The 23,366-nt window shown below is 42.9% G+C and overlaps 1 protein-coding gene across 2 annotated transcripts in view; it reads left to right on the top strand.

The window, feature by feature from the left end:
• Positions 1-2,003: 2,003 nt before the first annotated feature.
• padi2 (peptidyl arginine deiminase, type II) overlaps positions 2,004-23,366 on the top strand; it is a 58,892-nt gene continuing 37,529 nt past the window's right edge. For both annotated transcript variants that reach the window (XM_073031814.1, XM_073031815.1), the window contains exons 1-2: positions 2,004-2,126; positions 23,017-23,126. In XM_073031814.1, coding sequence (XP_072887915.1) covers positions 23,035-23,126 — 92 coding nt within the window. In that variant the 5' untranslated portion in view covers positions 2,004-2,126; positions 23,017-23,034. The remainder of the gene's footprint in view (positions 2,127-23,016; positions 23,127-23,366) is intronic.

Raw genomic sequence — 23,366 nt, 5'->3', positions numbered from 1 at the left:
GAGCCAGAGGGGAGAGCTGATGTAAGTTTATAAGATTATGAGAGGCATAGATAGAGTAGAGAGCCAGTTTTCCCAGGGTTGGAGTGTCTAATGCCAGAGGGTATGCATTTAAAGTACGAGGAGCAAGTTTAAAGGGGAAGTGTGGGGTTGGTTTTGTGCATAGAGTAGCACAGGGTACCTGGAATGCACTGCCTCTGCCCTTGCATATTAATGTGCAAGAAGTGCACAGATATGGGTATTGTGTAGGCAGAAGGGATTCATTTAGCTGAGGAATTGATTGCTAATTTAATTAATTTGATACAATATTGAGGGCCTTCTTATGCTATATTGTTGTAGAAACAGTTTGAAGAGATTACCAAAAAATGCCTTTCTTTTGTGGTAGGGATTTTGTTAGATGTAGCTTAAATAAATGCTAAAATCTAAATTGAAGCATTTCTGATGCCTGATGAGCTATACTAGAATATGTATTAACTTGCACTAAAGCAAAGTCACCGTCATCATTATGTGCTATGCCTAATGACGTGGGCGACCATAGTCTAATCCATGACCATGATTGTTCTTGTCAAATTTTTCTACAGAAGTGGTTTGCCATTGCCTTCTGGGCAGTGTCTTTACAAGACAGGTGAACCCAGCCATTATCAATACTCTTCAGAGATTGTCTGCCTGGCGTCAGTGGTTGCATAACTAGGACTTGTGACCACAAAGTTGTGCCGAACATATCCCTACCTTAGAAGTTACTAGGCTTACCCATAGCCCTCTATTTTTCTAAACGCCATGTACCTATCGAAAAGTCTTTTAAAAGACCCTATCATATCCACCTCCACCACCGTTGCCAGCAGCCCATTTCACACACTCCCCACTCTCTGAGTAAAAAAACTTACCCCTGACATCTCCTCTGTACCTACTCCCCAACACCTTAAACCTGTGTCCTCTTGTGGCAACCATTTCAGCCCTGGGAAAAAGCCTCTGACTATCTACACGATCAATGCCTCTCATCATCTTAGGTCATTGTGAATTGTGGATTAAATTGGCAAATTGCTGTGCGGCGTGGCTCAAAGGGTCAGAAGGGCTACTCCACGTGATACCGCAATAAGTAAATCAATAAATATTGCTGATGGGTTAAAGACCAACACATTTGTAAGGGAGCAGAGTCTTTTTGATCTTTAAACAGTTCACCCTCTTTAGGGTGCACAACTTCGACATTCAGAAAACATCCACACCAAATGCATTTGTTGAAGCTACCTTTTGCATAGAAATGAGAATTATTGAATTAAACTGTCAGTCAACTTCCATACCAGGTACATACAGCTAATTATGAACAAAATTTCCGAAGAGCTGTAGTTTTATTTATCTACAGGAAGGGGGCGCTGCTGTGCAGTCTGGCCAAACTCAGATATTTCCAGAGCAACTACAAAAGTGTCTTGGAAATGCTCTCTTAAACTGAGTTAGTTACTCTTCAATGGATAGCCAGCTCCTATTGCCTTGGTTTTTACGTGATTGATCCAACTGACTTTCTGGTGAATGGTGACTCCCCACCCTCCCCAGGATGTTGATAGTCGGGGAATTTAGCAATAGTAATGCAATTGGATATCAAAGGTTAGAATCCCTAACGTGAAGACAATCATTTTCCGCCAAAGGTGTGGCTGTAAAACGTAAATATCAAGTTAAGTCAGGTCAAGTTTATAGTAATTTTACTATAAACACTTTTACTGCCAAGCAAGGCTACATTTCTCCGGACCAGGGTGTAAAGCACAGTAGTACCCATAACACACATATAACACGCAATAACTTTAGACAGTAAGAATTAAATCTAAAAGTGAATTATGCATAGATAAATGAAGCAGCGGGCATAAATTAAATATTGCAGGGAACAGTACAAATTATCCAATGACACCTTTGCCTTGCTTATCCAAGGAACTGAAAACTTGATTATATATTGCATATCGTTGGCAAACTTCCCCACTTTGACAAAGAGATTGAAAGAACGTCATTGGCAAAGCAGCCGAGGATGCTGGTCTGACTTCAACAACTCCCGCAGTGAAACGCTCGGGTTGGGATAAAAACACTCCAACAACTACATGTTCAGCTGGAAGGAGTGGGCCAAGGGAAGGAGGGAACATTGAGAGGTAGGTGTGTGTGTGTGTGTGTGTGTGTGTGTGTGTGTGTGTGTGTGTGTGTGTGTGTGTGTGTGTGTGTGTGTGTGTGTGTGTGTGTGTGTGTGTGTGTGTGTGTGTGTGTGTGTGTGTGTGTGTTTGTGTGTGTGTGTGCGCGCGCGCGCGCTCTGCCTGCTCTTCCACAACTGGTTTGTCGTCCTTTCCGAACTCCTCGGTATCGGACCAAGAACTTGCTCTGCAAAGGCGAATGTGAGCTGTGGGCTGTCACAGTAAAAGACATCAAAAGCCAGGCGTGAGATTTAAAGTGAAACTTTTAACCCTAAGGGGCAGCTTAAGAAGAGAAAATGAAAGAAACTGATAAACAGAAATCTGCAAACCTGAAACAATCACATTTGTCTCGAGAAAATCATCACCTCCACTACTGGAGAGTCAAAACATTGTGATTTAGGTCAATGGTTTAAAAAGTGATATTACAGCACAACCGTACCATACAATTAGAACAATCAAGGCACAAAAAGGATCAACTTTATTCACCATATACATTTACATGTGTTAGGAATTTGTTATGGAGTGTTGGTCAGGGCACGACATGCAAAAAAAACACCGAACAATTTATAAGGAATTCTATAAAAATAAAGAATTGTGTATAAATAACTGAAACTAAAGGACAGATATGGAATAAAATGTGCATAAATGAATAACACCAGCATGTATTTACATTGTAAAAAGTGATTTGAAGTATCTACAGTGCAGTGTAGATACATGGTTGTTGACTTCAGGAGAGCACGGAGCGACCACGCCCCACTGAACATCGACGGCTCCTCGGTAGAGATCTTACGAGCACCAAATTTCTTGGTGTTCACCTGGCGGTGAATCTCACCTGGTCCCTCAACACCAGCTCCATTGCCAAGAAAGCCCAGCAGCGTCTCTACTTTCTGCGAAGGCTGAGGAAAGTCCATCTCCCACCCCCCATCCTCATCACATTCTACAGGGGTTGTATTGAGAGCATCCTGAGCAGCTGCATCACTGCCTGGTTCGGAAATTGTACCATCTCGGATCGCAAGACCCTGCAGCGGATAGTAAGATCAGCTGAGAAGATCATTGGGGTCTTTCTTCCTGCCATCACGGACATTTACACTACACACTGCATCCACAAAGCAAACAGCATTATGAAGGACCCATGCACCCCTCATACAAACTCTTCTCCCTCCTGCCATCTGGGAAAAGGCACCGAAGCATTCGGGCTTTCACGACCAGACTACGTAACAGTTTCTTCCCCCAAGCTCTCAGACTCCTCAATACCCAGAGCCTGGACTGACACCTTACTGCCCTATTGTCTTGTTTATTATTTATTGTAATGCCTGCACTGTTTTGTGCACTTTATGTAGTCCTGGGTAGGTCTGTGGTCTAGTGTAGTTTTCTGTGTTTTTTTTTAACGTAGTTCAGTCTAGTTTTTGTACTGTGTCATGTAACACCATGGTCCTGAAAAAACATTGTCTCGTTTTTACTGTGTACTGTACCAGCAGTTATGGTCGAAATGACAATAAGAGTGACTTGACTTGTATAGTGAAGGGTAACAGAGCGAGGGGGCTGGTGAAGGGGCTAAATAGAGTGATTGATCAGATTTAACTGCTAGGTGAAGAAACTTTTAAGATGATGTGGTTTATGTTTTAGCCCTTTAGTGCTTTCCAGAAGCGAGGTTTTGGAAAAAGCCAGTTCTCAGGGCTCTCAGCTTCAGGGCTTCACCTGCGAGTTTCAATCAGCTGCCGGAGAGTGACATGTTCCTAATGGCAGCCGGGTAAAAGCAACAGGCATTGAGGGTGAAATGAAGGGAGACAGGCAGGGAACGAGCACAGTATTTCACTGTGAGGAGTATTGAAATACTTGGCAACACACACAAAACGTTGGAGAAGCTCAAGCAAGTCAGGCAGCATTCATGGAAAAGAGTAAACAGTTGACGTTTCAGGCTGAGACCCTTCATTGGGATGGGAAAGGAAGGGTGAGGGAGTCAGACTAAGAAGGTGGAGGAAAGGGAGGGATGAAGTAAAGAGCTGGGAAGTTGACTGGTGATAGAAGACCATGGAAGAAAGGGAAGGGGGTGATGGGCAGGTAAGGAGATAAAAGTGAGAGGGGGAAGCAGGACTGGGGACTGGTGAAGGGGGTGGGGGGCAATTACTGGAAGTTCAAGAAATCAATGTTCATGCCATCAGGTTGGAGGCTACCCAGATGGAATATAAATGTTTATCCTCCTACCGGAGTGTGGCCTCATCGTGGGATGTCGGAATAGGAGTGGGAAGTAGAATTGGACTGGGAGGTCACCGGGAAATCCCACTCTTTTTTGGCGTACGGAACAAAGGTGTTTGACCAAGTGGTCATAACAAATTTCTTTAACCGTCTGAGGTGAAAGAGGCGCTATTGTGCCTTTTTCACCACACAGCCGTTATGTACAGACCACGTGAGATCCTCAGTGATGTTTATGCTGAGGAATTTAAATCTATTCACCCTCTCAGCCCTGATCCATTAATGTCAAAAGGGGTTAGCCCGTCACCATTCCTCCTGTAGTCCACAACCAGCTCCTTTGTTTTTGCAACATTGAGGGAGAGGTTGTTTTCTTGACGGCACTGTGTCAGGGTGATGACTTCTTCTCTGTAGGCTGCCTCATTATTATTTGAGATTAGGCCAATCAGTGTAGTTTCATCAGCAAATTTAATTGGCAGATTGGAGCTGTGGGTGGCGACACAGTCATGGGTATACAGGGAGTAAAGGAGGGGGCTTAGTACACAGCCCTGAGGGGCACCTGTGTCGAGTTCAGCACGGGTACAGGAAGCAGCACAAATGATGTAGCGTTGGAAGAGTTGGTGAGCGATGCCAGTGTAGGCTTGGAACATGAACTGTTCCACATAGCCAATATAAAGGCAGGCAGAGCTGGGACCCATGGGAGTGCCCTTGGCTGCACCTTTGGCTTGAGGGAAGTGGAAGGAGCCGAAGGAGAAATTATTGAGGGTGAGGACTGGTTCTGCCAGATGAAGGAGAGCGGTGGTGGAGGGAAACAGATTGAGCCTGTTCCCCAGAAAGAAGCAGAGAACTTTAAGGCCTTCCTGATGGGGGATGGGAATGCCAGTGTCCTGCGTTTGGGTTCACCCGTTCTTTGCAACATTAGGAGTTTGAGGAGATTTGGTTTGTAATCTAAAACACTCGAAAACTTATACAGATGTACCATGGAGAGCATTCTGACAGGCTGCGTCACTGTCCAGTATGGGTGGGGTCTGTGTACAGGATCGAAAGAAGCTATAGAAATTTGTAAAAATTAGTCAGCTCTATCACTGGTACCAGCTTCTGTAGTAACCAAGGCACCTTTCAAATGCCCTCTACCTTCTTCCTGATGGTAACAACGAGAAGAGAAGCCCGAAGACACACACTCAGTGGTTCAGGAACAGCTTCTTCCCCTCTGCCATCCCATTCCTAAATGGACCTTGAACCCATGAACACTACCTCACTTTTAAAAAAATATATATTATTTCTGTTTTTGCACTATTTTAAATTTAACTTTTTAATATATATTTTACTTTAATATCTGTATTACATTGTACTGCTGCCGCTAAGTTAACTAGTGATATGAAGCCTGATTCTGATTTGAGAACCTGCACTAATATTAATAGTCAAGGAGCCTTAGCAAGAGAGGAACAAAATAATCTCTCAAGACTGACATATCCATTGACCTGATGGCTGCTGAGTAGTGAACATATTCATATAAGCTACCAAAATTCCCTGGATCCTGGAGAGATTCTGTGGAGGACTATAAAACTTCAATTGTAACACCACTATTCAAGAAAGGAGGGAGTTAGAAAGAAGGGAAGGACATGCTAATTAGCTTAACAGTGGCTATGGGGAAATGCTAAAACCACTATAAAGTGGGTAATAGCAGAACCACCAGAAAATCATTAAAGAGTGAGTAGCTTCAAGTTCCTGGGTGTCAAGATCTTTGAGGATCTAACCTGGTCCCAACATATCAATGTAGTTATAAAGAAGGCAAGACAGTGGCTATACTTTATTAGGAGTTTGAAGAGATTTGGCATGTCAACAAATACACTCAAAAACTTCTATAGTTGTACCGTGAAGAGCATTCCGACAGGCTGCGTCACTGTCTGGTATGGAGGGGCTACTGCACAGGATCGAAAGAAGCTGCAGAAGGTTGTAAATCTAGTCAGCTCCATCTTGGGCACTAGCCTACAAAGTACCCAGGACATCTTCGAGGAGTGGTGTCTCAGAAAGGCAGCGTCCATTATTGAGGACCTCCAGTACACAGGGCATGCCCTTTTCTTACTGTTACCATCAGGTAGGAGGTACAGAAGCCTGAAGGCACACACTCAGTGATTCAGGAACAGCTTCTTCCTCTCTGCCATCTGATTCCTAAATGGACATTGAAGCTTTGGACACTACCTCACTTTTTTAATATACAGTATTTCTGTTTTTGTACATTTTTGAATAATCTATTCAATATACATAATTGATTTACTTGTTTAATTATTATTGTTTTATTTATTTTTTCTTTCTCTGCTAGATTATGTATTGCATTGAACTGCTGCTGTTGCCGCCAAAGCTAGGGGGGGGTCTCCATCCTTATTAATTCAAATATTCCTTTTGAACTCCATAATAAGATATCTGATACAAATGGCCATTTTATTATTGTTTCTGGTAAACTATATAATACTAAAGTTGTACTAGCAAACCTGTATGCCCCCAATTTCGATGATGTTAATTTTTTTTAAACGTTTTTTCTCCTCACTACCAGACTTAAACTCATACTGTCTTGTACTGGGTGGTGATTTCAATTGTTGGTTAGATCCTAATTTGGATCGATCGTCCTCTGTTACTAGACCACCTACTAAATCTGCCTTAGCTATTCAATCGTTTCTCTCTAATTATGGTATCTCTGATATATGGCGTTTCCTTCATCCTACTGAGAGAGATTATTCTGTTTTTTTCACATGTTCACCATACCTTTACTAGAATTGACTACTTCTTACTCGATAATCAACTCATTCCATTTGTCTATTCTTGTAATTATCAGAGTATACTGATTTCTGACCATGCCCCAATTACTCTGTCTTTAAATTTTCCTGGTCTCCCTCAGAGGAATAAACACTGGCGGTTTGATTCGACTTTATCATCGGATGATGATTTTCTAAAATTTATTAAGGATCAGATAACCTTTTATTTTAACACCAATACATCACCTGAAGTGTCATCCCAGATTGTCTGGGATGCCATGAAAGCATACTTGAGCGGCCAAATAATCTCCTATACAGCAAATCTTAATAGGAAGTCCTGTGCAGATCGATTAGACCTCATTAATCAGATTAAAGATTTGGATCAACTGTATGCTCAAACTAAGAACCCTGAACTATACAAGAAGCGTGTAGAACTTCAAGCTAAATTTAACCTCCTGTCTACTCAACCTGTTGAACGCCAACTTCTTGAAAGTAAGAGTCGCTTTTATATCCATGGCGACAAATCTGGTAAATTTCTAGCCAATCAGTTGAGGCGTTCCAAAGCCAAACAACATATTACAAAGATCCGGAAGGAGAATGGTGACCTTACATTGGATCACCTAGAAATCAATGACGCATTTTAAAATTTCTACTCTTGACTTTATTCCTCTGAATCTTTGAATGACAATATCTCTGTTGACCATTTTTTAAATAATCTGAATATTCCTTCGCTTTCATCTGATTTTAAAGCCAAACTTAATGCGCCTATATCATCAGAAGAAATATCTTTTGCAATTTCTGCATTGTCTTCAGGGAAATCTCCTGGACCTGATGGGTTCCCCGTAGAATTTTATAAATCATTCTCTTCACTTCTCTCTCCTCAGTTACTCTCAGTATTATCTGACTCGTTTAGGTGTGGCCAATTGCCACCCTCCTTTAATGAGGCATCTATTATTCTTTTATTAAAAAAGGGTAAAGACCCAACAGAGTGTTCCTCGCATAGGCCGATTTCTTTGCTTAATGTTGATGTTAAAATCTTGGCCAAAGTCTTGGCTTATAGATTAGAAACTGTTATTCCCTCTTCATCAGTTCCGATGATCAAACTGGTTTTATTAAAAACCGTCTCCCTTTTTTTAACATGCGACACTTATTTAACATTTTATATTCACCTCCAACTGGGATTCCTGAATGTGTTATTTCCCTCAATGCGGAGAAAGCATTTGATCGTATAGAGTGAAACTACCTTTTTGCAGTTTTAGAAAAATTTGACTTCGGTCAAAGTTTTATCTCTTGGATCAAATTGCTGTATTTGTGTCCTACTGCCTCCATTTTAACTAATTTTCAGAAATCCCAGTTATTTAACCTCAAATGTGGCACCTGTCAGGGATGCCCTTTAAGTCCCTTTCTCTTTGATTTGGCTATAGAACCCTTGGCGATAGCATTTCGAAATTGTCCTGAACTGACCAGGATTTGGAGAGGGGGTGTTGAGCATAAAGTTTCTCTTTATGCCGATGACTTATTACTTTTTCTTTCAAATCCATCTACATCCTTACCTCCAATGTTTTCACTTGACCAGTTTAGCCAGCTCTCTGGATATAAACTTAATTTACATAAGAGCGAACTTTTCCCAATTAATAAAGAAGCACAAGAATTAACATTTCGTGATCTCCCTTTTAAAGTAGTTCATAATCAATTTACTTATCTTGGATTACAGTCACAAGGAAGTTTAAAGATCTCTTTTGTGAAAATGTTGCCAATCTTTCATATACTATTAAACAGAGTCTGTTACAATGGTCACCTCTTTCTATGTCTTTGGTAGGTCGTATTAATGTTGTTAAAATGTCTGTTCTCCCTAAACTTTTATATTTATTTCAATCAATCCCAATTTTTATTCCTAAATCTTTTTTTGATTCCTTAGACTCTATTATTTTGTCATATCTGTGGAAGAATAAGCGCTCTAGAATTAATAAAGGTTATCTCCAAAAATCTAAAAAGGAGGGTGGCATGGCTTTACCTAACTTTTGTTTATATTATTGGGCAGCCAATATACGTTGTGCTACCTTTTGGTCTTTTTTTCATGGCCAACCCGAGTGCCCTAATTGGGTGGCAATGGAGTTGAGCTCCACTAAAGAATTATCTATCTCTGCACTTCTTGGCTCTGTACTCCCTAGTAGTTTGTCCAGATTAATAGTTAATCCTCTTGTTAGACACACTCTGCGTATATGGGCTCAGTTTAGGAAATTTTATGGTTCCCATGGTTTTTCCTTTTCTAGCCCTATCTTACATAATCACCTTTTTTTACCTACTATGTATGACTCAGCATTCCATGATTGGTGTAGGAAGGGCATTAGACATTTTGAAGATCTTTTTATTGATAATCGCTTCGCTTCTTTTCAACAGCTCTCTGCTAAGTTCAATCTGCCCAATGCTCATTTTTTTAGATATCTCCAAATTAGACACTTTATTACTCCTTTAATTCCTAACTTCCCTGAAATGCCTGAGAAAAATGTTATGGACTTATTTCTTTCTATTAATCCACTAGGTAAAGGTTTAATATCATTTATTCGTGATACATTAGCAGCCTTACGACGTGCCCCTGTGGATAAAATTAAAATGGCATGGGAGCATGATTTAAATACCTCCTTATCTGATGAGACTTGGGACTCGATTCTCAAATCGGTTAATTCAACCTCTCTTTGTGCTCGCCATTGCCTTTTACAGTTTAAGATTGTTCATAGAGCCCATATGTCTAAATCTAAATTATCTCGATTTTACCCTAACATTAGTCCGCTTTGTGATAAATGCAAAAGGGGCGAGGCCTCTCTCATTCATATGTACTGGCTTTGTCCTAGCTTGGAGAAATTTTGGAAAGATGTCTTCATAACGTTATCGCATATTCTGAATCACCACCTAGAACCTAACCCTTTAATTGCTTTGTTCTGTTTCTGGGGTGAGACAGATTTACGTCTGAGTTTGACTAAGTGTCGAATATTATCTTTTGCCTCTCTCCTGGCTAGACGTGTAATCCTCCTTAGATGGAGAGATGTTGCCCCGCCCACGCATGCTCAATGGCTTAACGATATTATGGCCTGCTTAGACCTTGAAAAAAATCATTATTCAGTTCTTAATTTGGATTTAAACTTCCATAGGGTCTGGGGACCTTTTATTGAGTACTTTCATAACCTTCCTCTTGACTAAGGTTTTTTTCGGTCCCTTGCTTTCAGCTCCTTTTTTTTTGTTGGTAGTAGGCATTAATATCTTCTGTTGCTAAGTGTATTTACAATTTTGGGGGTTTGATTGTCCTGATTTATATTCTCTATATTGTTTTGTGGTTGGTCTGGAGTTTTTTTTGTTGCGGGGCTTGGGGAGGATACTACCGTAGATTCCGGATTTTAAGCCGCTACTTTTTTCCCACATTTTGAACAGCTTTGAACTTTGCGGCCAATAATCCGGAGCGGCTAATGCATTTTTTTTTTCATGCCGCCTCGTAAACATTTTGCCTCGTAACAGTAGACCAATAAAATTGATGAGTAGTTCACAGAGGTCCAATGAAATTGTACGATAAATCAAGCGCACTTTCACAATTAAATTATTGTAAATCAGTCATTTGTACTCACCCTCATCAACATGGAAAACACTCGAAGCATTGTGCTACCTACCCTCTTAGTTTAAACTATATTTGTTTTCTGTACTACATCGCGGGATGCTATGACGACACACCCGGTTTCGCGGCGTCTTGTGGGAAAATGCCGTTTGCGATGAAACGGAAAGGAGGGGGTCGAGCGGCGGAGCGGCTTTGGATCTGAGCGAAATCTGCTTTTAAATGCCGTTTGCGATGAAACGGAAAGGAGGGGGTCGAGCGGCGGAGCGGCTTTGGATCTGAGCGAAATCTGCTTTTAAATGCCGTTTGCGATGAAACGGAAAGGAGGGGGGGAGCGGATTCCGCGAGCGGCTTTGGATCCGAGCGAACTCTGCTTTTAAGTTAAAGGTATCAATAACTTTTCCTGGTAGGCTGCAGTATATATATTTTTTACCAGTCGTTAGGAAATATTGGAATGTTGTTCAGTAAAGAAGTATACGCAACGTATATTTAAAAGTAGCCGCGTACGGGCACGGTTCGAAAAAAAGCATTTGCAATATGTATTTGTTTTTGTTACCATATGGATTTAATTAAAAGTTAAAAAAATCCTCACGTGTAATATCTTTCTGTGTAAATATCTCATATTACAACGTGGGACACCTGCGGCCGAAAATCCGGTGCGGCCTAAAATCCGGTGCGGCCTTTACATTTAAAAAAATGATTTTATTTCTAAAATTAGTGCCAGCGGCTAAAAATCAGGTGCGCTCTGTAGTCCGGAATCTACGGTAATTTTACATGTCTTCAATTTGGGTGCTTTCTCAATTATCTTTCTTTGTATCATATTATTATTGTATGTTTATTTTTGCACTGTATCAATGTTCATTTTGATCTGGGGTTTTTTAAATCTGTAGCTATGTAGAAAATGTATAAAAAAAACTAATAAAGCAAAAGTTCAGTGATCTTTCTAATAGTGAGGGGAAGACTGTGAGGAGTGGCACTGATTAGCCACAGCTGTCTGGAAGTTTAGGGTGACCATAACCTTGTCCACTACATTTAGTGCAGCCTAGATGGAAAGTATATACATGGCCATAGGTCTGCCCATAGAATATCACAGATTTCAGTGAAGCAACCCTCAGTAAACCTGAGCTTGTGGAGATATTCTGCTTTGAAGGTAACACACACACAAAAGCTTGGATCTGTGTTGATATCAAGCTCTTCTGCTGCCTCTTGTACATCAGATTCTTCCTCTGGTGGTGGTCTATTCTGTAATTCCCTGAAACACTGTCCATTGGGCTTTCTGCTCTTTCTCAACAGACAATAGGTGCAGGAGTAGGCCATTTGGCCCTTCGAGCCAGCACCGCCATTCAATGTGATCATGGCTGATCATCCACAATCAGTACCCCGTTCCTGCCTTCTCTCCATATCCCTTGACTCCGCTATCTTAAGAGCTCTACCTAACTCTTTCTCAGTTGTCAAAAGCAGACCGTTCATATTTCTCATGGAACCACTGGATCCTGCTTCGGCCTCCACTGCAAGGTCTTCCATGTAGACTCTCTTATCCTTTCTTACAATTCTCTTCACTTCAGTGAATGAAGTTTCACCTTAATTCATGTTGACTTTCTTTTTAATCTTCCATGTTTCGTGCTGGGTCCATCCTTTGTACTTTCCAGTTCTTAATTAGGTGCCACTGCGATTCAATCAGCAGTCTCCTCTGATCTGGACCGACATTTACGTGCCGAGTGGCACCTAATTAATTAGCTTGTTTATTTCGGCTTTTTTCTTAAAGATGTGCTGGGTGCGTTCTGGCTACCGCTGCGGCCCGGTATCGGTCCACGGCCTGGAGATTGGGGACCGCTGTCCTAGATAAAGCTCGCTTCTCTCCTTGAAGAATGAGGCAATTCGTTTCTACATTGTGTCAATCTTATCTACTGACACATCCTGTCAAGATGTTGCAAGGCCTTTAATCTGTTCTGATTGGTGAAGGCAGATCTTACACTGGAGTCCTTGAGCTTTTCAACATGAAAACGTCTTTGTACATGTATTCAGGTCCCAATGTTCATCCGGTTAAGTTTCATCACTGCTACAGCAAGATGGTGATCACTTCCTCTATCTGCTTCTCTCTTCATCTTTACCTTGTTGGGCTTGAAATTCTGCCCTGTGTTCGTTTAGGAAGAGAGACAACCAACACCGGAATATTACAAAACTTGGCTTTAATGGTGAATCGTAACTGGCACAGCGAATCGACGGAGTCGCTGGAGAAGGCGCGTTCCGACCTCCCCTTACAATCTGCTCTTATTTATATCCCTTTTCCCCCCAGCACAACCCCCCACTATGTATTAGGTAATATCGGGCACTTGTGTCCATCTTATTGGCCCGCAGCCATATGCTCACGAGTTACCTGTTTCTTTTGTTTACTGAATCGCGTGACACTTAGTTTCGGTGTAGCGGGGTCCCCAGTTTCGCTCCCCCCTCCCTCTCATTACGTGAGCCACTCCTGACCTGTAATGGCAGACTCGAATTAACCCTAACATTAACCCTAACAACCTCCAGCAAGAATTGTCTCTATGCATCACTGATTATTAAATTATCAATCTGGTTCCACCAGTCTTTCACCATTATTATTCATCATTCCACATCCATACATGCCCATGACCCTGGATGTTATTTCCCACTTTGTCATTATGATTATGTCACAGCGTGGTGTTAACTCTGCCTGTTATTTTAGCTGTTCATAGAACACTTCCTGTTTTGCAATGTCACTATCGTTAGTTGGAGCATAGCACTGGATCACAGTTGTGTTCACTTGCTTCCCTTTCAGCCTAGTGCCAAATGGTTTCCGCTCAAGCAAGCAATTCTCAATGCCTTTCTTCAAAATGACAGCTACACCATCATGATGCTGACTATCTCCCCTTCTTGTGTATAAAACCGTTTCTCCAGTGCTGCATTTAGCCAGATCCTCTCCATCTGTTTTCACTGATGCCCAGTATATGTAGGTTGTAACAATGCAGTTATGTGTGCCAGTGTTGTACATGGGTCCTTCATTCCAAACAACAATTTTGGTCTTGGTTTTGGCAGTGTTCGGGGCTTCCTTCATTGTGCCAGTGGTTTCCTCTCAGTTTTCACTACTATCAGCTGGACTCAGGGATACCATCGCACTCAGATATAGAAGGATTCTTCATTTCTGTTCCTGTAACATTTTTTTTGATCAGTCAGGGTTGTTAGCCCTGAGCTGAATGCCCAGACCTAGAGGACCTGTGAACTACTATTATCCTGGGCTCTACCCTTCGAACTGCAGGGTGACCCTACCAAGATCTCAGGCATAACTCCAGCCAAGATAGCTCTCCGGGTCATTGAAGCACGCAAGCTTCCAAACCCTACGACAAGGTTGTGGTCCTCTTGGAGGAATGTCTCCTGAGGAGCACTTCAATTGTTCCAATGGAGGCTTCCAGTCACATTTCTGAGGGAACATACCACTGTGCAATTATCAAAATCACCATTGCATTGTTGAGTATCTACCAGACACATAAGCATGGGTCCTGGACAGATGTTCACAGCCAAAGCTACGGAAGAATAGTTGCAGTTGTGACCTATTCAGGGTAACATTGATCCTCCAGCTATGACACTGAGAGATACAGTACAGCTGTGAATGATCTGCTTTCCAGGCAAATGAACAGGGTGTGTATCAGAGGGCAAAGATTTTCAGAACTTGTCTACTTGTTCAGGACAGTTTCTTATAACTAGGAGCCAGACAGACAGCAGATTATAATGAACCTGGCGTTGTCACATGAGATGGGATTAGTTAATGTCCTTGCCATGAGAGCAGCAGTACTTTTGATTTATTTTACGTTAAAGTTGGAAGAGAGAGTGAGGAGCAGGTCCAAGACATACTTAACTCAAATATGTGTGTTGTTAGGGCATGAATCCTGCATTAGCTAAAGGTAAATCAGGTCAAGGGAGTGGCCATTGATGAGTAATTTACAGATATTTAAAAGGATCTTTTAGAATATGTAAAAAAAAGATATATTCTCATGTGAAAGGGAATTTCCAAAGGAAAGACCCACCATCACTATTAATAAAAAGAGTTAAAATTACATCAAACTTAAAAGCATTGGGGCTGCGCATTAATTGTGTTACGTACCCCGTAACTGGGTCACTTACCAGCAAAGATAGAGAGGTCCATTGGAGTCTGATGGTACTATTTTTAAAAGTCTTTATTTATAAAGGGGCACAAAAATTAGATCAATACAAACATTCAGATAATATACGTCGTCAATACTCAATCTAAAAGTGCGGGTATAATAATAATAATCAATAAGAAATAAGCTCTATCGTTGTCTAGGGGACAATGTATTGTCCGATGGAAATATAAAGTTCACTCAGTTCATGCAGGCTGCAGCCTTTGGGTTTAAGAGAGACGGTTTTAAACTTGCCCGGGTCTTTTATGATGTCAATCCGTTGAGTTGGGGGAGTTGGTTCCCCGTTGTTAGTTCAAAGTCTTTTTCTGTGGTATCAGCCACCAGATCCCAGGCAAGGGAACTGAACGCACGTGACTTCCTTCAAATGGCTTCCCGCTATTCCGGGATCGCTAGCGTGTCTTCTGGTGCGTCTCAGGGGGCTGTTCCTACAGCCCCTCTTTTATCCTGACTTGCAGGGTTGTAGATGTCAATCAGGTTGGGGGATGATGCAATCTCTCCCCTTCACCCAGCCCACTTTACCCGAAGGCAGTCACGTAGCAAAGGATCGCAATCCACAAATGTGTCTCCAAGAGACAATGGATATGTCTCGTGACTTTACATCGCCGGGGAACGAGGCATTTTTGCACGTCTCTCTTTCATTTCCTGGGTCCCCTGACCCAACCCAATAGTGCTCTTGCAATTCTCACAAAGGAGGGAGCTGCGGGTATAACAATTGTAAGCAAGATATATTGTTTCTGTGAGAGAAAAAGGACAGAAAGATAGGTAGTGCATAAAGCTGTAAAAGATGACTCACTGTTTTCCTTTAGTCTTCATTCAAATTTTTGAATAAGCTCAGGCAGGGTTCTCAGGTCTCATGAGATGAAACAGGATATTAATGCCAGTACTGTCATTGCTTAGATAATTTGTGTTGAGCACAGGAAAGGAAAATGGGAACTTATTCAAGTTTGTTAAAGAGAAGTACCAATTCCAGGAGGACTGATGTAATATTTTTCCTAAAGCAGATTGATTGATCTTAATAGTTTTGGAGAACCCACTCATGGCAAGTAAGGGAACAGTAGTGGAATTTCTTCAATACGGGATCTTTTTGTACTCTGATTGATGCACCATCAATAACTCTCAGAGACAGGAAGTGAACGATAGGCTTTTATTAACAGCAAAAGGGAGCACAACATCTCGAAGACTGAGGGAGGAGCAGTGCCCCAATCGCCCTTATACAGGAGTCTGTGGGAGGAGCCACAGGAGCAGTCAGCAGAGAGGTGTGTCCAGACAGGTATACATAGTTTACCACACTGATAGATACCAAATCAAGTTAAGTCAAGTCACTTTTATTGTCATTTCAACCATAACTGCTGGTACAGTACACAGTAAAAACGAGACAACATTTTTCAGGACCATGGTGCTACGTAAAACAACACAAAAACTACACTAGACTACAAACCTACCCAGAACTGCATAAAGTGCACAAAACAGTGCAGGCATTACAATAAATAATAAACAAGACAATAGGCACAGTAGAGGGCAGGAAGTTGCTGTCAGTCCAGACTCTGGGTATTGAGGTGTCTGATAGCTTGGGGGAAGAAACAGTCTGGTCATGAGAGCCCGAATGCTTCGGTGCCTTTTCCCAGATGGCAGGAGGGAGAAGAGTTTATGTGAGGGGTGCGTGGGGTCCTTCACAATGCTGTTTGCTTTGTGGATGCAGCGTGTGGTGTAAATGTCTGTAATGGCGGGAAGAGAGACCCCGATGATCTTCTCAGCTGACCTCACTATCCACTGTAGGGTCTTGCGATCTGAGATGGTGCAATTTCTGAACCAGGCAGTGATGCAGCTGCTCAGGATGTTCTCGATACAACCTCTGTAGAATGCGGTGAGGATAGGGGTAATGATGCAATGCAAGTATTCCAGGAATAGGTTCTGCATTCTGACGATGGGCTAAATGACATGCTCTAACTGTATTAATAGGCTGGCGTGGCTTGTAACGTGTACGGTGGTTCAAGTTGCAGAAGACAGCCACCCTCTGCACCACAGCATGGAGGTCAGGGGCAGACAAGAGATCAGAAGCATGTGCACTTGACCCACCACCCTGCTGTACTGTTAAATCTAGAGTAATTATTCTGGGCAGCTTCTAGAGTAGGTTACATGGTCAACACAACATTGTGGGCCAAAGGGCCTGTAATGTGCTGTAGGTTTTCGATGTTTTTATATACCGTAATTCTGACCATGCTAAGCATCAGGTGGACTTCACATCAGACTCCTCGGCTTTATTCCATCCATGACCCATCTACAGACGACTCCATTCATTTGATTTGATCGCTAACCCTCATTAATAATGTCAGGCTCAGTTAATTTACTTTCCTTTATACTTGTGCATTTAAATTTATTTATAATATCATGTATTTATATGAAATGCACCGTATTTTCTTACTCACAAAAAGTGAAGAGAAACTGCAAAAGCGAAGTGTGGCACGTGCTGAAAATCTGCAATAATGACGGAAATACTCTGTGTCCGTGGAAAAAGAAACAGTTAATAGCCCAGGCTGTTTTTTAACCCTCACATGCATTTCCCAGGTAATCCCATAAGCAATACTAACTCTTGTGGCCCTGTCACCTGAATCATGTTGCTCTGCTGTCCCATAGAGGGGAGATGCTTGTGAGCTTCCCTATCCTCCTGCCCCCTCAGATAGAGAAACATGAAGACTGATCCTCAAGGCTGTTGAGAGCATGTCAAAGGTCTTTTTAAATGTCTCAATGTCAGAGATAAGAATAGACATTCGAACTAGGCATAAATAGCAAAAAAAAAACCCTATTTGACAATGATTTTATTTAAGCACACATTTAATACAAAAAGAAACATTTCTAGGGAGGCACCCCTGTCAACCTGGGTTTCTGGCACCCAGAATTCACAGTGGGGACTCCAAACACAGACCAGGCAGCCGTTTTGCCCAGCGCCAGTGCTCTGCCCCCCACAGCCATCTTGAACATGTTGCATGTTAATCTAACAGTACACGGACCAGTACACTCCTACACGGACCGGTCTGTCCTTGGCCTTCTCTGTTGCTACGGCGAGGCCAAATGCAAATTGGAAGAACTACAACTCAAATTCTGCTTGGGTAGCTAACAACCCAGTGGTATGAACATTGAATTTTCCAGTTTCAGGTTACCCGGCGTTGTTCTCCCGCACACACCCATCCACCTAAGATTCTTCTCCCTTTTCCCACCTTTCCCATCACCTTTCCTCCCCTCCTGGTGATGTATGCCCACCATCAGCCTTTATCTATTCTCCCCTCCCACCCACCACTTCTAGAGGATACTGTCCAAGTTGCATGCCATTTTGGACAATGTCTCCCATCCACTCCATGATGTATTGGTTAGGCACAGGAGTACAATCAGCCAGAGACTCATTCCACCGAGATGTAACACTGAGCGCCATAGGAAGTCATTCCTGCCTGTGGCCATCAAACTTCACAATTCCTCCCTCGGAGTGTCAGACACCCTGAGCCAATAGGCTGGTCTTGGACTTATTTCCACTTGGCATGATTAACTTATTGTTATTTAATTATTTATGGTTTTATATTGCTATATTTCTTCACTATTCTTGGTTGGTGCGGCTGTAACGAAATCCAATTTCCCTCGGGATCAATAAAGTATGTCTGTCTGTCTGTACTTCTTCCCTTTCCCTCAGCGTCCTGATGCAGGAACACAACCAAAAACTTGCACCTTTTGCTTCTACAGATGCTGCTTAGAAACATAGAAAACTCTTCGGCCCACAAAGTTGTGCCGAACATGTCCCTACCTTAGAAATTACCAGGTTTACCCATAGCCCTCTATTTTTCTAAGCTCCATGTACCTATCCAAAAGTCTCTTAAAAGACCCTATCATATCTGCCTCCACCACCGTTGCCGGCAGCCCATTTCACGCACTCACCACTCTCTGAGTAAAAGTCTTACCCCCGACATCTCCTCTATACCTACTCCCCAGCACCTTCAACCTGTGTCTTCTTGTGGAAACTATTTCAGCCCTGGGAAAAAGCCTCTGACTATCCACACAACCAATGCCTCTCATCATCTTATACACCTCTATCGGGTCACCTCTCATCCTCTGTTGCTCCAAGGGGAAAAGGTGGAGTTCACTCAACCTATTCTCATAAGGCATGCTCCCCAATCCAGGCAACATCCTTGTAAATCTCCTCTGCACCCTTTCTATGGCTTCCACATTCTCCCTGTAGTGAGGCGACCAGAACTGGGCACTAGCTGCAACATTACCTCTCTGTTCCTAAATTCAATTCCACGATTAATGAAGGCCAGTACACTGTATGCCTCCTTAACCAGAGAGTCAACCTGCACAGCTGCTTTGAGCGTCCTATGGACTTGGACCCCAAAATCCCTCTGATCCTCCACACTGCCAAGAGTCTTACCATTAATACTATATTCTGCCATCATATTTGACCTACCAAAATGAACCACCTCACACTTATCTGGGTCGAACGCCATCTGCCACTTCTCAGCCCAATTTTGCATCCTACCAATATCCCACTGTAACCTCTGACAGCCCTCCACACTATCCACAACACTTCCAACTTTTGTGTCATCAGCAAACTTACTAACCCATCCCTCCACTTCCTCATCCAGGTCATTTATAAAAATCATGAAGAGTAAGGGTCCCAGAACAGATCCCTGAAACACACCACTGGTCACTGATCTCCATGCAGAATATGACCCATCTACAACCACTCTTTGCCTTCTGTGGGCAAGCCATTTCTGGATCCACAAAGCAATGTCCCCTTAGATCCCATGCCTCCTTACTTTCTCAATAAGCCTTGCATGGGGTACCTTATCAAATGCCTTGCTGAAATCCATAACCACTACATCTACTGCTCTACATTCATCATGTGTTTAGTGACACCCTCAAAAAATTCAATCAGGCTCGTAAGGCATGACCTGCTTTTGACAAAGCCACACTGACTATTCCTAATCATATTATACCTCTCCAAATGTTCATAAATCCTGCCTCTCAGGATCTTCTCCTTTAACTTACCAACCACTGAAGTAAGACTCACTGGTCTATAATTTCCTGGGCTATCTCTGCTCCCTTTCTTGAATAAAGGAACAACACCTGCAACCCTCCAATCCTCCGGAACCTCTCCCGTCCCTATTGATGATTCAAAGATCATCACCAGAGGCTCAGCAATCTCCTTCCTCGCCTCCCACAGTAGCCTGGGGTATATCTCTTCTGGTCGCAGTGACTTATCCAACTTGATGCTTTCCAAATCTCCAGCACATTCTCTTTCTTAATATCTATATGCTCAAGCTTTTCAGTCCGCTGCAAGTCAGACTACAATCACCAAGATCCTTTTCCATAATGAATACTGAAGTAAAGTATTCATTAAGTACCTCCTCCGGTTCCATACACACTTTCCCACTGTCACACTTGATAGGTCCTATTCTTTCACGTCTTATCCTCTTGCTCTTCACATAATTGTAGAATGCCTTAGAGTTTTCCTTAATCCTGCCCGCCAAGGCCTTCTCATGGCTCCTTCCTGTTAGCCTTATAATCTTCTGGATCTCTAACATTACCTAGCTCTCTGAACCTTTTGTAAGCTTTTCTTTTCTTCTTGTCTAGATTTATTATAGTTTTTGTACACCATGGTTCCTCTACCCTATCATAACTTCCCTGTCTCATTGGAAAGTACCTATGTAGAACTCCACTCAATTATCCACCTGAACATTTGCCACATTTCTTCCGTACTTTTCCCTGAGAACATCTGTTCCCAATTTAAGCTTCCAATTTCCTTCCTGATAGCTTCATAGTTCCTCTTACTCCAATTAAATGCTTTTCTAAATTGTCTGTTCCTATCCCTCCCCAATGCTATGGTAAAGGAGATAGAATTGTGATCATTATCTCCAAAATGCTCTCCCACTGAGAGACCTGACACCTGACCAGGTTCATTTCCCAATACCAGATCAAGTACAGCCTCTCCTCTTGTAGGATTTTCTACATACTGTGTCAAGAAACCTTCCTGAACACACCTAACAAACTCCACCCCATCTAAACCCCTTGCTCTAGGGAGATGCCAATCAATATTTGCGCAATTTAAATCTCCCATCATGACAACTCTGTTATTATTACACCTTTCCAGGATCTGTTTCCCAGGATCTGTTTCCGTATCCGCTCCTCGATATCCCTGTTACTATTGGGCGGCCTATGAAAAACACCCACTAAGTTATTGACCCACTTCCTGGTCCTAACCTCCACCCACAGAGACTCCATAGACAATCCCTCCATGACATCCACGGACTCACCGAATTCTTCCAGTGACAAGAGAAAATTTGTAGATGCTGAAAATCCAAGCAACACTCACAGAATGCAGGAGGAACTCAGCAGGTCCGGCAGCATCTGTGGAAAAGAGTTAACAGCAGACGTTTCAGGCTGAGACCCTTCAGCAGGACTGGGAAATAACTGAGGAGTAGAATTTAAAAGGTGGGGGGAGGGAGAATCACAAGGTGACAGGTGAAACCTGAAGGGGGAGGAATGAAGTAAAGAGCTGGGAAGTTGATTGGTGAAAGAGACCAGAGGGAGGCGACAGCCGGGCAAGGAGGGAGGGCAAGGTGAGGGGGGGGGGAAAGGGGATGGGGATTGGCAGGGGCAGCAGACAGCGGGCATTACCGGAAGTTTGAGAAATCGATGTTCATGCCATCGGGTTGGAGGCTATCCAAATGGAATATAAGGTGCTGTTCCTCCAGTCTGAGTGTGGCCTCATTACGACATGGACAGGCATACCGGAATGGGAATTAAAATGGATGGTCACCGGGAGATCCCGCTTGTTCTGGCGGGCGGGGCAGTCTCCCAATGTGCGCCGGGTCGAACCGATATACAAGAGGCTACTCTGGCGCACCGGATTGTTGACCCCAACAGGCTCACGGGTGAAGTGTCGCCTCACCTGGGAGGACTGTTTCGGGCCCTGAATGGTAGGGAGGGGCAGGTGTAACACTTGTTCCGCTTTCAAGGATAAGTGTCGGGAGGGACGAAAGGACAGGGGAAAACAGCAAGTTGGGGGGAGGGAGAGATATGCTTGGTGGAGAATCCAGTTGGAGGTGGCGGAAGTTACGGAGAATCATGTGCTGGACGCGAAGAATGGTGGGGTGGTAGGTGAGGACAAGGGGAACCCTATCCCTGGTGGGGTAAGAGCAGACATGTGTGAAATGGAAGGGCTGCGGTTGAGGTCAGCGTTGATGGCGGAGGAAGGGAAGCCCCGTTCTTTGAAGGAGGGGGGCATCTCCTTCGTTGTAGAATGAAAAGCAGTTGCAGCGGAGGTGGGGGAATTGAGAGAAGAGGGTAACTTTTCTACAAGTAACTTCTTCCAGTGTTCTGTTTTCATTTCCATCAACTGTAAACTTTTATTTTCTCAGAATGTGTAAATTAAAACCCTTAATTATTAGGAGCAAAAAGAAAATAACTTAGCAACTTAATTTCCCGTCCTGGTCACGCCTTAAGATGTGAAGATTTTCTTTCCTGTCACGTGTATGTCGAAATCTAGACTAAAATGCATTATTTGCGTCGAGTCAAATCTGTAAGGATTGTGTTGGACAGACTGCGTGTGTCGCTACGGTTCTACGCACAGCTCACTGACCCACGTCTAACCGGAGCTCCCGGAAGAGACCCATTCTGTCATGGGGAGAACACAGAAGTGTATCACAGTAAGTGGTGGGAACTGAACCCGAAATGTTGAACACTGGCACTGTAAAGCAATGTGCTAACTGTGCCGCCACTATTCCAGCGAATGTACATCGCCAGTATTAAGGGGAGGAACCGGTTCTCAAGCGAATGCCCCGATGAGCTTGCCCCTGGATTCAATACTGAATGTAACAGCAGAGCAGATGGTCAGATGAGTTGGTCCACACAGCAGGTTGCAAGTGCTGAAGTTCAGGATGTGGTAAAGGGCTCTTGCTCCCTATTGAACCAACAACAGGACTGCGATGTTTGAACGCAAGGAGCCTTCCGGAACGTTTATCTTCTTTAGGAAGATTAACTGTTTTGCTCTTCATAGGATTTCCAACAGAGAAAGAATGGTTACTCCTGTGACCAGAATAATCTTTATGGACAAGCTCTAGAGTGTGCTAATACACTTTCTTGTATTTCAGAACACTGCAGAATTCACCATGTCCAAGCAAAGAACGGTGTACGTGGAGTGTGGGAAATCTACCCAAGTACTTTATGTCATTGGAACTGTAATTAATGTTGATATTTACAAGTAAGTCACCAATCTTATTGTAAAATTCACCTGGCCATCTTTTCTTGTGACAGAGTCTAGAATAGCACTTTAGGAATCTGATCTTGGTGATCACTGGAAATGAACCAACATCAGTGTCCCTTCCTAGGCCAGTGTCCCCAGCTATGAATTTACAATGTGTAAGCTCAGGTTGTAAACTCATATCCTTGTGTTGAGAGATCAACCTTGGTTCAAACTGGAATCAATACAGAATGCAACTCA

This window comes from Hemitrygon akajei, chromosome 29, assembly GCF_048418815.1.
Source record: "Hemitrygon akajei chromosome 29, sHemAka1.3, whole genome shotgun sequence".
NCBI lineage: Eukaryota > Metazoa > Chordata > Chondrichthyes > Myliobatiformes > Dasyatidae > Hemitrygon > Hemitrygon akajei.
The sequence above is the reverse complement of the archived record's forward strand: the minus strand, read 5'-3'. Positions and strand labels throughout refer to the sequence as shown.